Source organism: Sapajus apella, unplaced genomic scaffold (assembly GCF_009761245.1).
Source record: "Sapajus apella isolate SASKATOON/1434 unplaced genomic scaffold, GSC_monkey_1.0 scaffold150, whole genome shotgun sequence".
Classification (NCBI taxonomy): Eukaryota; Metazoa; Chordata; class Mammalia; order Primates; family Cebidae; genus Sapajus; species Sapajus apella.
This window is the reverse complement of record NW_022437090.1, coordinates 1,153,578-1,167,443: the sequence shown is the minus strand read 5'-3', so window position 1 is coordinate 1,167,443 and position 13,866 is coordinate 1,153,578. Positions and strand designations below refer to the sequence as shown.

The following is a 13,866-nucleotide window of genomic DNA, read 5'->3' as shown; positions in this document are numbered from 1 at the left end:
TAGCATTACTTGGGATTTTCACTGTAAGCATCAAGTACTGTCTTAGCTTTAAAGTTTAATCTAGTATTAGAAGTGAAGTCATTTAAAAAAAAATCTAGACAGTGAGAGATACAATGTAATGTGAACTATGTTCAGTGAGAGTCTGGAAGTATTTTTATATTTGGCCATAGAATTTGGCAGTTTTGTTCATTTGCACATGGTTCTGTCTAATGTTCTGTACAACACAAATAAAACAATTAAGAGAAATGAAAAAGCTCTTCTACTTTGCTGTTTCATGCTACTACTTAATCCCTTTTCTTTCAAATATTTTCTGCCCTTCAATCCCTGTTAGAAAAGGCGATTGCGGCCAGGCGCGGTGACTCACGTCTGTAATCCCAGCACTTTGGGAAGCCAAGGCAGGTGGATCACCCGAGGTCAGGAGTTTGAGACCAGCCTGGCCAAAGTGGTGAAACTCTGTCTCTACTAAAAATACAAAAATTAGCTGGGCATGGTAGTGCACCTGTAATCCCAGCTACCCAGGAGTCTTAGGCAAGAGAAGTGCTTGAACCCGGGAGCCGGAGGTTGCAGTGAGCCAAGATTGCGCCATTGCACTTCAGCCTGGGTAACAAGAGAGAAACTGCATCACAAGTAAATAAATAAATAAAGGCGATTGCCTCCCAAACTGAGAGAAAACACCACAGGAGAAGTGAAAAGAGAAAGAATCTTCGATTTTTCTCTCCGCTTCTGCTCTGTTGCTAATAGAAATGATAATATAATAACATATCTTAATAAAGTAGGTGGCATCACTTTTAACTTGCTGGAAACAGCCATAATCAGAGTTAGAATTCAAAAGAGAAACAAGGAAAACTATTTTGCAAATTGCATGATAGAAAAATGATTACTATCTAGGATATATAAAGAGTTCCTATAAGTCCGTAAGAAAAATACAAATATCCCTGCAGAATAATGGGCTAATATAAGAATAAGGAATATTTTTAAAATGAACAGTAAGCATATAAAATATACTCAATTTCACCAAAATCAGAGAAATACAAATGAAAAAATGAAATTCCCAAGCCTCTCTCCCCTCTCTTCCTTGCCTAATATGGCAAAAATGGAAGAGCTGGATAATATCCCCTGTAAGGAAGAATTCACTGGGAAGCAGGAAGATACTTTTAAGGTCACTTGGAGGCCGGGCATGGTGGCTCACGCCTGTAATCCAAGCACTCTGGAGACCAAGGCGGGCAGATCACCTGAGGTTGGGAGTTCAGGACCAGCCTGACCAACATGGTGAAACCCCGTCTTTAAAAAAATAAAAATACAAATACAAATAAAAAAAAATAAAGTCACTTGGAGGGAATGTAAAATGGCAAAGACCTTTTAAAGATAATTTGACATAATCTATTAAAATTTTAAATGCATGGACTCTTTGAGCCTCTATTTATATATACTAGAGAAATATTCATTCAGAACATGAAAAGACATGAAAAAGCATGTTCCAAGATACTGCTTCTCTTTCTTCTGTTTCTTTCTTCCTATTGGAAAGGTATCAGTAGTAATGGTATCCATAGTAAATTGAGTAAATAGAAAACATCATATTCATCCTGTGTGGCTACATTTTGTTTATTTTTTAAACTGCTACATAGTATTCCCTGGGATGAGTATACTGTAATTTATTTCACTGCTTCCAAGTTGATGGAGATGTGTGTGTGTGAATGTACAGAAATGCATGAACATCTCCCAGGCATGGCAGTACATACCTCAAGTCCCAACTAATCCAGAGACTAAAGCAGGAGAATTGCTTGAGCCCAGGAGCTTGACGCTATTGTGCGCTACGATCATGCCTGTGAATAGCTACTGCACTCCAGCCTGGGCAACATAGTAAGACCTTGTCTCCAAAAACAATTTTTTTTTTTTTAATTTGAGAAAAAGGAAATGCATGAACATCAAACTTCTGAACGATAGTTATCTGTGGGAGATGAAGTGAGATTTGATGGGGAGCAGTTGTTAAAGAAGCTTTTCATTTTTTATTCCATTGGTGCCTGTTTGAAACTTCTTTTTCTGTTGTTTTTTTGGAGACAGAGTAGCCAAGAGTTGAGTGCAGTGGTGTGATCTTGGTTCACTGCAACTTCCATCTCCTGGGCGCACCCAACTTCCATCAGCTCAGCTTCCTAAGTAGCTGGGACTACGGGCATATGCCAGCTTTTTTTTAAAGACAGGGTCTCGCTGTGTTGCCCAGGCTAGTCTTGGTCTTGAACTGCTGGGCTCAGGCAGTCCTTCCGCCTTGGCCTCCCAAAGTGCTGGGACTACAGGCGTGAGCCACCTCGCCCAGCCCTGTTTGAAACTTTTAAGACAAAAACATATTTACACTTTGTGAAATTAAATTTTTGATAATAGGACTCAGAAACTCAGCCAGAAGAGATCATATAACCAATAAGCCGACAGAAGCAAGCCTCCCTCTGTATCCCCCTCCCACCCACTTTTTGCCATTCGGTGTGAGGTGGGTGGAACCTGATCGCTTCAGCAACCTTCTCACTTCCTGAAACGGCAGCAAGAATCCTTGTAACAACTACTCTAAAAATAGGATGGGCACAGCTATATTGAGTCAAGAAAGCCTTATAAAAAGACATCCTTCAGGAATGAATCGTGAAGCAGGGTACCATGCGCAATGCTAGAATAGGAGAATAATGGTCCTGACTGTCCCCCAATCTCATACATGAGGTCCCTGGCTACTTGGTTAGGGGTATTTTTGCTTGAGAGGTGACACAAGAGCTGTGGGAGAGAACTGAATTTCTATTACAGTTAACTCTTCCATGGATTATCTACTTTTTGGATTATTTCTAGCACCTTCCAAATCCTAAAGGGATTTTCCCCTACCATTCAGCAGTCTTCTGAGTCATCTCCCAATCGTCTTCAGTTGGTAGGAGTTCAAGGAATGTAAATTAGTTTTCTATTAGCCTAAACAAACACAATTAGAAAGGAAAATCCCTTGAGGCAAAGAACACCTATCAAAGCCAAACAAATTACCTCTGACCATTGTAATCAGAGAAATAAATGAGGAACCAATGTAATTATCTTTTTAATCTCTAGAGACAGTGTTTTAATGTTGTCTTTTCTAGATTTCTTCAGTATTTTATAATCCTAATGTTCTTTTATATTCATCTTAAATTACTCATTCTGCAACCTGAGCTGGTTCTCTTGTGGGCAGCGGGAAAGTAGATGAGCTAACCTCATTTATTCTAAATGCCCTTTCCATCCTTGTCAATGTACAAACATGGTAATTTTATGCGCATATCTTTTTTTGTAGTGACTTAACCCACATACATATTATTTTTAACATCACTATGGCGTTTTCTAATAGCAGCTGCCGTGTCTACAATGAGTCATGCACTCTATTAGGAATTTTATACATATATTATTGTACTTAATCCTCTCAACCACCCTACAATGTAGATGTAATTGTTTTTCATGTGTAAATGAGGAAATTGAGGCTGACATATTTCTGATGAGTAAAAGAACTCATAGAATATGGGGAGTGAGACACCAAGTTGTCTTATTCCAAAACCACCATCAACCCATAATGTCCTGCTTTCCCCTATCATGTGGATATATTATGGTTTAGCTGATGCCCTACTATTAGACATTTTGAGTTATCTCTGATTTTGTGGCAGTCATAATATCTTATGAAAATTTTTTTGTAACCTTTATTTTTTATTTATTTTATTTTATTTATTTTTTTTTTTTGAGACGGAGTTTCGCTCTTGTTACCCAGGCTGGAGTGCAATGGCGCGATCTCGGCTCACCGCAACCTCCGCCTCCTGGGTTCAGGCAATTCTCCTGCCTCAGCCTCCTGAGTAGCCGGGATTACAGGCACGCGCCACCATGCCCAGCTAATTTTTTGTAGTTTTAGTAGAGATGGGGTTTCACTGTGTTGACCAGGATGGTCTCGATCTTGTGACCTCGTGATCCACCCGCCTCGGCCTCCCAAAGTGCTGGGATTACAGGCTTGAGCCACCGCGCCCAGCCTTTTTTTGTAACCTTAATCATCCTGGGTCTCATGTAGCTCAGCCCCACCAGACTCACCTAGCACTGCCCAAACGTAATTTTGGAATGAATTCCAGGCGGATGTGGTGGCACGTGCCTGTAGTCCCAGCTACTTAGGAGGCTGACGTGGGAGGATCCCCTGGGCTCAGGAGATTGAGGCTGTAGTGAGCTAGGATTGCACCACTGTACTCCTAACTGGGTGACAGGGCAAGACCCTGTCTCTAAAAAAACAAAATGAAATAAAAAATACATAAAACGAATTCCAATCCAAAGAAAAATCACAAGAGATCCAGTTCAAAACTCCTAGCCATATTCCTCCAATGTTCCTGTGCTCCCCAGTTCTCCCACACTGACTGCTGCAGGGGCTACCATCGTCTCTGGGAGCCCGTCGAGTCCCCGTCAGGGCAACCTTCCAGCTGTTCTTCCTCTCTCTCCTCTCTCTTTCCTTTTGAGTCTTTGTTTTATAGATCAATTCAGTTTCTAGGCCCAGTTCCCCTGGCCTTAGCCATTCTGGCCTGGTTTCTTTTTCCTCATTTTCCAAAGAAACCCATCCGAAAGAGCTGGGAAACAAGTCTCCTTGTATGGGGGTTGGAGATATGGATTGTGTAGAAATAGAGCAAAGAGAAATCAGGGAAACTCACACATGAATCAGTTGTATTCCTGTGGTCTTTACAGTTAAAATTTTTTGGTTTTGATTTCATTTTAGAGTTCTCCTCCTTCCCACTGGAATGACAGTCTCCAAAGTGAGATTTGTGGATCATTGAATAAATCTATGATAGTGGATAGTTTTAATTAGGAAATATTGCTACTGTTAAATTTTTTTTTTTTTTTTTTTTAGACGGAGTTTTTGCTCGTGTTGCCCAGGCTGTAGTGCAATGGTGCGATCTTGGCTCACTGCAACCTCCACCTCCTGGATTCAAGCAATTCTCCTGCCTTAGCCTCCCGAGTAACTGGGATTATAGGCATGTACCACCACACCTGGCTAATTTTTTATTTTTAGTAGAGATGGGGTTTTGCCATGTTGGTCAGGCTGGTCTCGAACTCCTGACCTCAGGTGATCCACTCCCTCGGGCTCCCAAAGTGCTGGGATTACAGGCGCGAGCCACCGTGCCTCTACTGTTAAAATGTATGGAGAGCCATTGTTTTGGACTGAGCTCCTATACCAGGCCCCAACAGACCAAACCAAACCAGAATAGAGGCATTCCCACATAATCAAACGGAACTTTATAAAGGGCCAATTTAAATTAAAAATGAAAAACAGAACCCAAAACCCCCTAAACAGGAGATTCAGAGCAGCCAATCAGAAGGGCCCAGTTTATCTGAGCCAGCATTGCAAAGTTCCCTCTTTTTTAATCTTATAAGGAAAATAATTCTGAAATAACCAGTATCCATTTTTTGTTCCTTATTTCTGCTTTTTTTTTTTTTTTTTTTTTCTTGAAGCAGAGTCTCTCTCTGTTGGCCAGGCTGCAGTGCAACAGCGTGACCACGGCTCACTGTAGCCTCCACCACATGGGCTCAAACAGTTCTCCCACCTCAGCCTCCCAAGTAGCTGGGACCACAGGCGTACACCACCATGGCCAGCTAACTTTTTATTTTTTTGTACACATGGGGTGTTGCTCAGGCTGGTTTTGAATTCCTGGGCTCAAGGGATTCTCCTGCCTCTGTCTCCCAAAGTGCTGAGATTACAGGCATGAGCCACCACACCAGGACTTTTTCCTGCTTTCTTCAATCCTTTTCTGCCCCTGAAGCCGACCAACCTCCTCTGCTCAGCTGTTATCTGTTCTTTCGATGGGATGCTACCTGATTCACGAATCACTAATAAAAGCCAATTAGATCCTTAAACGCAATTTGTTGAAATTTTGTTTGTTAACACTACTAATTTAAAAAATATCAGATTGACCCTTGAGAAGCCAAAAAGAAAAAAACCATCAAATAAAATTTACAAATACATTGTATAACTGTAATGGAGTTAACTTGTTTTAAGGCTTGCATAAAATAAATTTTTGCTTTATATGCCTTTTTAGGTAGTCAGTGTATTTTATGATTACAACTAAAAGTCATTATAAAATTCTGTTTATAGCCAGGTGTGGTGGCTCACGCCTGTCATCCCAGCACATTGGGAGGCCAAGAAGGCGGATCACAAGGTCAGGAGTTTGAGACCAGCCTGGCCAACATGGTGAAACCCTGTCTCTACTAAAAACACAAAAATTAGCCGGGCATGATGGCGCTCACCTGTAATTCCACCTACTGAGGAGGTTGAGGCAGGAGAATCACTTGAACCAGAAGGCGGAGGTTTCAGTGAGCCGAGATCACACCACTGCACTCTAGCCTGGGTGACAAAGCTAAAAAAAAAAAAAAAAATCTGTTATAATAACTGTACTGAATATCTGTATGTGAAATGCAATCATATACAAAAATACAACCAGCTCAAACTTCCCTATTTTCTCTTCCCCAGTGGGCCAGGGAAGAAAAGAGAGATGTAGACTTCCAGTAAAGTGGCTCACTGAGATGGCAGGTGTTCTGCCCTTCCTTTCTTTTGGTTTTGGCTGGTCCCAAGCTGCTCATCCTTGGTCATTCCCTGATTTTGGGTGGTGTTCAGGGGATCTCCGAGGAAAATTGTGAAGTCGCCAATTGTTGCCCGTACCGTGACTTCCTTTGGCATTTACGTCCTCTCTTCAAGTCCTCCTTTATCAGCACACCCTCTCCCATCGTGTCAGTCATTTACACACTAGTGAGAATTTACCCTGATACACTTTCCTTCTGAGGGATATTTGCATGTGATACTTTATCCGATTGTGAATACAGGGTTTGTTTCAGGTCCTGCTGTTTTAAGCACTGATGGGATAATGTAGAAACTATTTGTGGGGGGAGGAGCTGTGTATTGTTTTCTTTCGGAATTGTCTTTTATAAGCAGATATATTCTTAGTTTATGAATATGGCCGTCTCCCAAGTTACATGGGTGACTGCAGGTTTTTTTTTTTTTTTGAGATGGAGTCTCGCTCTGTCACCCAGGCTAAAGAGCAGTAGCACGATCTCAGCTCACTGCAGCCTCCACCTCCCAGGTTCAAGCAATTCTCCTGCCTCAACCTCCTGAGTAGGTGGGATTACAGGTGTGTGCCACCACACCCAGCTAATTTTTGTATTTTTAGTAGAGACGAGGTTTCACCATGTTGCTCAGGCTGGTCTCAAACTCCTGACCCAAGTGATCCACCCGCCTCAGCCTCCCAAAGTACTGAGATTACAGGCATGAGCCACTGTGCCCGGCCAGTGACTGCAAGTTTTGAGGTCACACGCACTTCTGTGTGTACACTTAGGTCATGCACATGCTCCCATATACATGTGAGAGAAGACAGAAAGATGGCAAAGCACGGAGTTTGCTGATGAGGAAAATGAATACTCGATTTGCACCAGAAATAAACCACTAAACTCGCTTCCCATAGCATTCTCATCTCTCACTCGTAATGAATCTGCGATCAGACTAAACCTGGAGATTTTTACATTTTGTTTTGTTGTGTGTTTTCAGTTTGACAAGTGGACAGACTCTCAAAGAAGAAGAATCCTCACGGGCCTGTTGGAGCGCTGCTCGCTGTCCCAGCAAAAGTTCTGCTGTCGAAAGCTTCAGGAGAAAATTCCAGCAGAAGCCCTGGACTTTACTACCAAGCTTCCAAGGGTGTTATCTTTATACATCTTTTCTTTCCTGGACCCCCGGAGCCTTTGTCGTTGTGCACAGGTAAAGGCGAGGAAGGGGCGTGTGGTGTTTTGTGAGGACAGCCTTAGGAGACTTGAAACTCGAAGAAGTTAAAGGGAAACACACACATATGCACACAAATACGCACACACAAACACAATACATGCATACATACAAACAAATACACACACAAATACACATATACACATACACACAAACACACACATATATACATACACAAATATACACAAGCACACAAACATGCACACATATATACATCTATACACATATACACATACAAACACATGCACACACAAACACATAGACACATCTACACACACAAACATACACATATACACATACGCACAAACATGTGTATACACATAAACACACACATATACACATACACAGACACACATAAACACACAGATAAACATACATACACATACACAAATACAAACACACGGACAAATACAAACACACACATATACACACAAAACTAAGAAAGAGATGAGATGATCAGTTTGTTTGTACAGTTTGAATGAACCTCCATCATCTTTGTGTCCTACTCTATTTAGAACTCATGGGGAAAAAAGTATAAGCCACATTAGTGTCCAACAAAGAAGTATTAGCTGGCTGGGAAATACATACACACGTAAGAAATGGTTAGGGCCGGGCGCGGTGGCTCACGCCTGTAATCCCAGCACTTTGGGAGGCCGAGGCGGGTGGATCACAAGGTCAAGAGATCGAGACCATCCTGGTCAACACAGTGAAACCCCATCTCTACTAAAAATACAAAAAATCAGCTGGGCGTGGTGGCACGTGCCTGTAATCCCAGCTACTCAGGAGGTTGAGGCAGGAGAATTGCCTGAACCCAGGAGGCAGAGGCTGCGGTGAGCCGAGATTGCGCCATTGCACTCCAGCCTGGGTAACAAGAGTGAAACTCTGTCTCAAAAAAAAAAAAAAAAAAAAAAAAAAAAGAAATGGTTCCTCAGCAGGACGGACTTACACTGCCCTGCATTCAGCTGCAATAAGGTCCTTAATTGTAGAGCTCAGGTCATTCATGAATAAAAAAGCTCCAAATAAGTGCCTAATGAAACAAAAAAAGAAATTTAAAAAAATAGGTGCCTAATGAGATATGTGCAAAAGAGAGCGAGATTAAAAGAGATGAGTGTACGGGTGTGCTCACAGAGGCCTTAGAAAAGTCGTTGATTGTTATTATTTTTTTCTTTTACAAGTAATTCCATTCTGTATTAAAGTGAAGTTAAATTATTTAAGATATAAAACTGGCAGTCATTCTTTCGAGTCTTTTCATAGAGTCTGGCAAGACCAGAGATTACCTGCCAGTGTGCATTCGTATAGGTGTGACATGTTAACTTTAATTTTTAAAATGAAGAAAATGAATGCAGGAGGAAAGGTAGGTCTGGGTGTGGTGGCTCACACCTGTAATCCCAGCACTTTGGGAGACCAAGGTGGGAGGATTGCCTGAGCCTAGAAGTTCAAGGGTAGTCTGGGCAACATAGGGAGACCTTGTCTTTACAAAAGAATGTTAAAATTCGATGGTGCTGATGTGTGCTTGTGGTCCCATCTACTTGGGAGGCTGAAGTAGGAGGATTACTTGAACCCAGAAGGTAGAGGCTTCAGTGAGCTGTGACTGTGCCACTGCACTACAGCCTGGGCAACAGAGTGAGACTGTGCCTCAAAAAAAATGTATTATTCAATAAACGGTGTAGGGATAACTGAGCAACTCTCTGGGAAAAAAATTTCAGTAGGATAAAAGACAGATGAAACCAAAGGAAGCCATTAAAGACCTCAAAGAAAACAGGAAAGGAAGCCTTTGTGAATATTCCATGATATCCCGAAGACTTAAAAGAAAATACACAATTTAAAATCTTGCTTGCTTCATTTTATGTATTATGAGCAAGAATGAAGAAAACAGATTTTGAAATTGTGACTATAAAAATTAAAATATTCTTCATGGTAGGCCGGGTGCGGTGGCTCAAACCTGTAATCCCAGCACTTTGGGAGGCCGAGGCGGGTGGATCACGAGGTCAAGAGATCGAGACCATCCTGGTCAACACGGTGAAAACTCATCTCTACTGAAAATACAAAAAATTAGCTGGGCATGGTGGTGCGTGCCTGTAATCCCAGCTACTCAGGAGGCTGAGACAGGAGAATTGCCTGAACCCAGGAGGCGGAGGTTGCGGTGAGCCAAGATTGCGCCATTGCACTCCAGCCTGGGTAACAAGAGCGAAACTCCATCTCAAAAAAAAAATATATATATATATTCTTCATGGAACAGAACACCATAAATAAATCCGAACAATAAGCAGGGAAAAAAATTATTGCATGTAAAGGGCTAATTTCTTTATTTTTTAAAGAACTCTTATAAATCTATATTAAGAAAAAAAAAAAAGACCAACCACCCAGCAGAAAAATGAGCAAAGGAAATGAACAAGTAATCTACAGAAAAAGAAAGGCAGATGTCTCTAAAATCTGTAAGATGCTTAGCCTCATTATGGCATGCCATCTTTCATGACTCAGATTGAGATTTGTTTTAAATGAGAATATTCTATATTGGTGAGGCTGTGGGGAAACAAGAACTTTCATATATTGCTGGTAGAGAAATTGATGTAACCACCATGGAGAACCATTGGGTAGTGTTAAAATTTCAAATAAAAATTCCCTTTGCCCTAGCAGTTCCAATTCTTGGAATTTGTCTGATGGGTATCCTGCAACATGGTAAAAGCCATACCTGTGTAAGAATATTGCAGCATTGTCTGTCCTGGCAACAGGTTGGAAACAAAGAAAATGTCTTCCAGGAGACACTGGGTAAATCAATTGCGACTATCTCCAAGATAAGGCATCGGTTAAAAAAGAAAAAAGTAGAAGTGTAGAACTGTCCTACCATTATGAAAAGAAAAAAGGCTAGGCACAGTGGCTTGCCTGTAATCCCAGCACTCGGAGAGGCCAAGGCAGGCAGGTCACTTGAGGCCAAGAATTTGAGGCTAGCCTGGGCATTATGGCGAGGCCTCCATATCTACAAAAAATTAGCCAGGTGTGATGGCACATGCCCATAGTCCCAACTACTCGGGAGGCTGAGGTGGGAGGATTGCTGGAGCCCACAAGGTTAAAGCTGCAGTGAGCCAAGATTGCAGCACAGCACCCTAGCCTGGGCAAGACAGCAAGACCCTGTCTCTACAGAAAGTTAAAAATTAGCCAGGTTGGACAGGCGTGAAGGTGGCTCACACCTGTAATCCTGGAATTTTAGGAGGCCGAGGTAGGCGGATCACTTGAGGTCAGGAGTTTGAGATGAGCCTGGCCAATATGGCAAAACTCATCTCTATTATAAATACAAAAATTAGCCCAGCATGGTGGTGTGCACCTGCAGTCCAAGCTACTTGGGGGGCTGAGGCAGGAGGGTTGCGTGAATCTGGAAGATCGAAGCTGCAGTGAGCCGAGATCATGCCACTGCACTCTAGCCTGGGTGACAAAGTGAGATCCTGTCTCGAAAAAAAAAAAAAAAAAAAAAAAAATTAGCCAGGTATGGTGGTATGCAGCGCCTGGAGTCCCTGCTACTTGAGAGGCTAAGGCAGGAGGATTGCTTGAACCTAGGGGATTGAAGGCTGCAGTAAGCTATGATTGCGCCTCTGCACTTCAGCCTGAGCAACAAACAGGGTGAGACCCTGTCTCAAAACAAAATTATATATATATATATATACACACACACACACACATATATACATATTTGTTACTATATGCCTAGAATGTTTCTGGAATGATGTACCAGAAACTGGTAAGAGTTAAGAGTGGTCTCATCCAAGGAGAAGAATGGGGGTCTGGAGTTAGCGATAGGAGAAAGACTTTCTTTGTTTCTTTGAATTTGGTATTAATATGTACATATCTATTCCAAAAATGAATCTTTTTTTGAGACAGATTCTTGCTCTATTGCCCAGGCTGGAGTTCAGTGGCACAATCTCGGCTCACTGCAACCTCCACCTCCTGGGTTTGAGCAATTCTTGTGCCTCAGCCTCAAGTAGCTGGGATTACAGGCGCGTGCCACCACACCTGGCTAATTTTTGTATTTTTAGTAGAGATGGGGTTTCCTCATGTTGGCCAGTCTGGTTTCAAACTCCTGACCTCAAGTGATCTGCCCACCTCGGCCTCCCAGAGTTCTGGAATTACAGGCATGAGCCACCACGCTCTGCTTGAAATGATTTTTTAAAAGAGCATAGCAATCTGGATGTCCAGTAATAGGGTATCATACAGCCATATATGGTGCATTTTTATGCTACCATTAGTAAACATGCTTTGTAAGAAGAGAGATGCTATGATATTTAAAATGAAGAAAGATTTTTAAGTTGTATATAGAGTTTCTCAATTTTTTTCTATATATACTTCAAATAAAGACTGAAAGGGAAAAAACTCTACCAGGTTATCAATAATAGTCATCTCTGATTAATGGGGCTATGAGTTAAACTTCTCGGAATTTTTCACTTTCCATAAGGATAACGTTATTATTAGAGGGCAATGTTATTTGAAATAGCTGATTCTATCATCTGTATGCACTATAAGTCATATTTGCCTCTCACTACGGACTGTGGGGAAGACGCAGACCACCATTTTTCAGCTAGATTTAAAGTAAACCATATAAAGTCATTGCTGTTTTAAAAAGATGGAAGGGGCCGGGTGCGGTGGTGGCTGATGCCTGTAATCCTGGCACCTTGGGAAGCCGTGGTGGGTAGACCACAAAGTCAGGAGTTCGAGACCAACCTGGCCAATATGGTGAAATGCCGTCTCTACTAAAAATACAAAAGTTAACAGGGCGTGGTGGTGCACACCTGTAGTCCCAGCTACTTGGGAGGCTGAGGAAGGAGAATTGCTTGATCCCGAGAGGCGGAGATTGCAGTGAGCTGAGACTGCGCCACTGCACTCCAGCCTGGTGAAAGATGAAAGCTTGTAGAGGAATTGTGGCTTGTACATATGAAAGCTCCTACTTACCTTTCAATTGTCTTCATTCCTCTCTACCTTTAAACAAACAAAGCCACAAAAAAAACCCAAAATCTTTGTTTTTGGGAAGGAAAACAACTTAAGTACTCAGATCAAAACATGATCTAAAGAAGAGGAGAAAAGGAATGAGAATTGAGAGACTTTTCTCCCCCTTCTCTTTCCAAAACCTCCGTCTCTCCAATGAACTCTGAGTAAATTTACCATATGGAAATGAAGGTTGGTATTGTTTCATTTCGGGGTCGAACAAACTAAATGTGATTTCTGTTGCTGTCTGCAGGGTTCTATCAAATCCTCTAAACTTTTTCCTCCTTCCCTCACCTTTCCTGAATCTATGATTTCTTCTAATTGTGCCTACTCCCTCCTCGACATCTCATCTTCTGCACATAAAACAATACTAAACATAGTAGGAACTCAATAAATGGTGGGTAGAAGGAGGGAGGCAGAGAGGGATAGAAAAATGGGTGTGTGGATAGCAAGGGCCCTTACAGAGTGTTCTCGTCTTGGGGGTGAGGGAACATTAAAAAATTATTAATTATTTAATTAATCTTGAAAAAGAGGCCAGTTTTCTAAGGGTGAAATTTGGGCTTGAAGATTGTATGTCATCTTTGCAACTCTTTCAACTAAGAGACTGAATCCCTAGTCTCAGCTTTGTATGTAAACTTGATCCTAGTTTCTGGCAAGACTTATTCAAACTCTTGGGTAAGTTATAAATATTGCTATGTATAGTAGGGTCACGTCTGCCATTTGCTGGATGGGTGAGATTGGCCATAACTTTATGGAACTGGTATGTACAGAATAAATGCTTTATGCTTTATAGAATCCTGAAGGCTTTATACACCATGTAGGGTCAGTGATTATATTCCATTTATAAAATTTATATTTGATGAAACTGAAAGAATGGAGATGATGTGGTTTGGCTGTGTCCCCACACAAGTCTCATCTTGAATTGTAGCTCCCTTAATTCCTATGTGTTGTGAGAGGGACCCAGTGGGAGATAATTGAATCACGCGAGCGGTTTCCCCCATGCTGTTCGCATGGTAGTGAATCAGTCTCACAAGATCTGATGGTTTTATAAATGGTTTCCCCTTTGGCTTGGCTCTCATTCTTTCTTGCCTGCCACCATGTGAGACATGCCTTTCGCCGTC

The 13,866-nt window shown here is 41.8% G+C and overlaps 1 protein-coding gene across 1 annotated transcript in view; it reads left to right on the top strand.

Moving 5' to 3' along the window:
- FBXO16 (F-box protein 16) overlaps window positions 1-13,866 on the top strand; it is a 70,264-nt gene that overhangs the window by 19,743 nt on the left and 36,655 nt on the right. Inside the window, exon 4 of the mRNA XM_032265422.1 lies at window positions 7,547-7,753. Within this exon, the coding sequence (XP_032121313.1) occupies window positions 7,547-7,753 (207 nt within the window). The remainder of the gene's footprint in view (window positions 1-7,546; window positions 7,754-13,866) is intronic.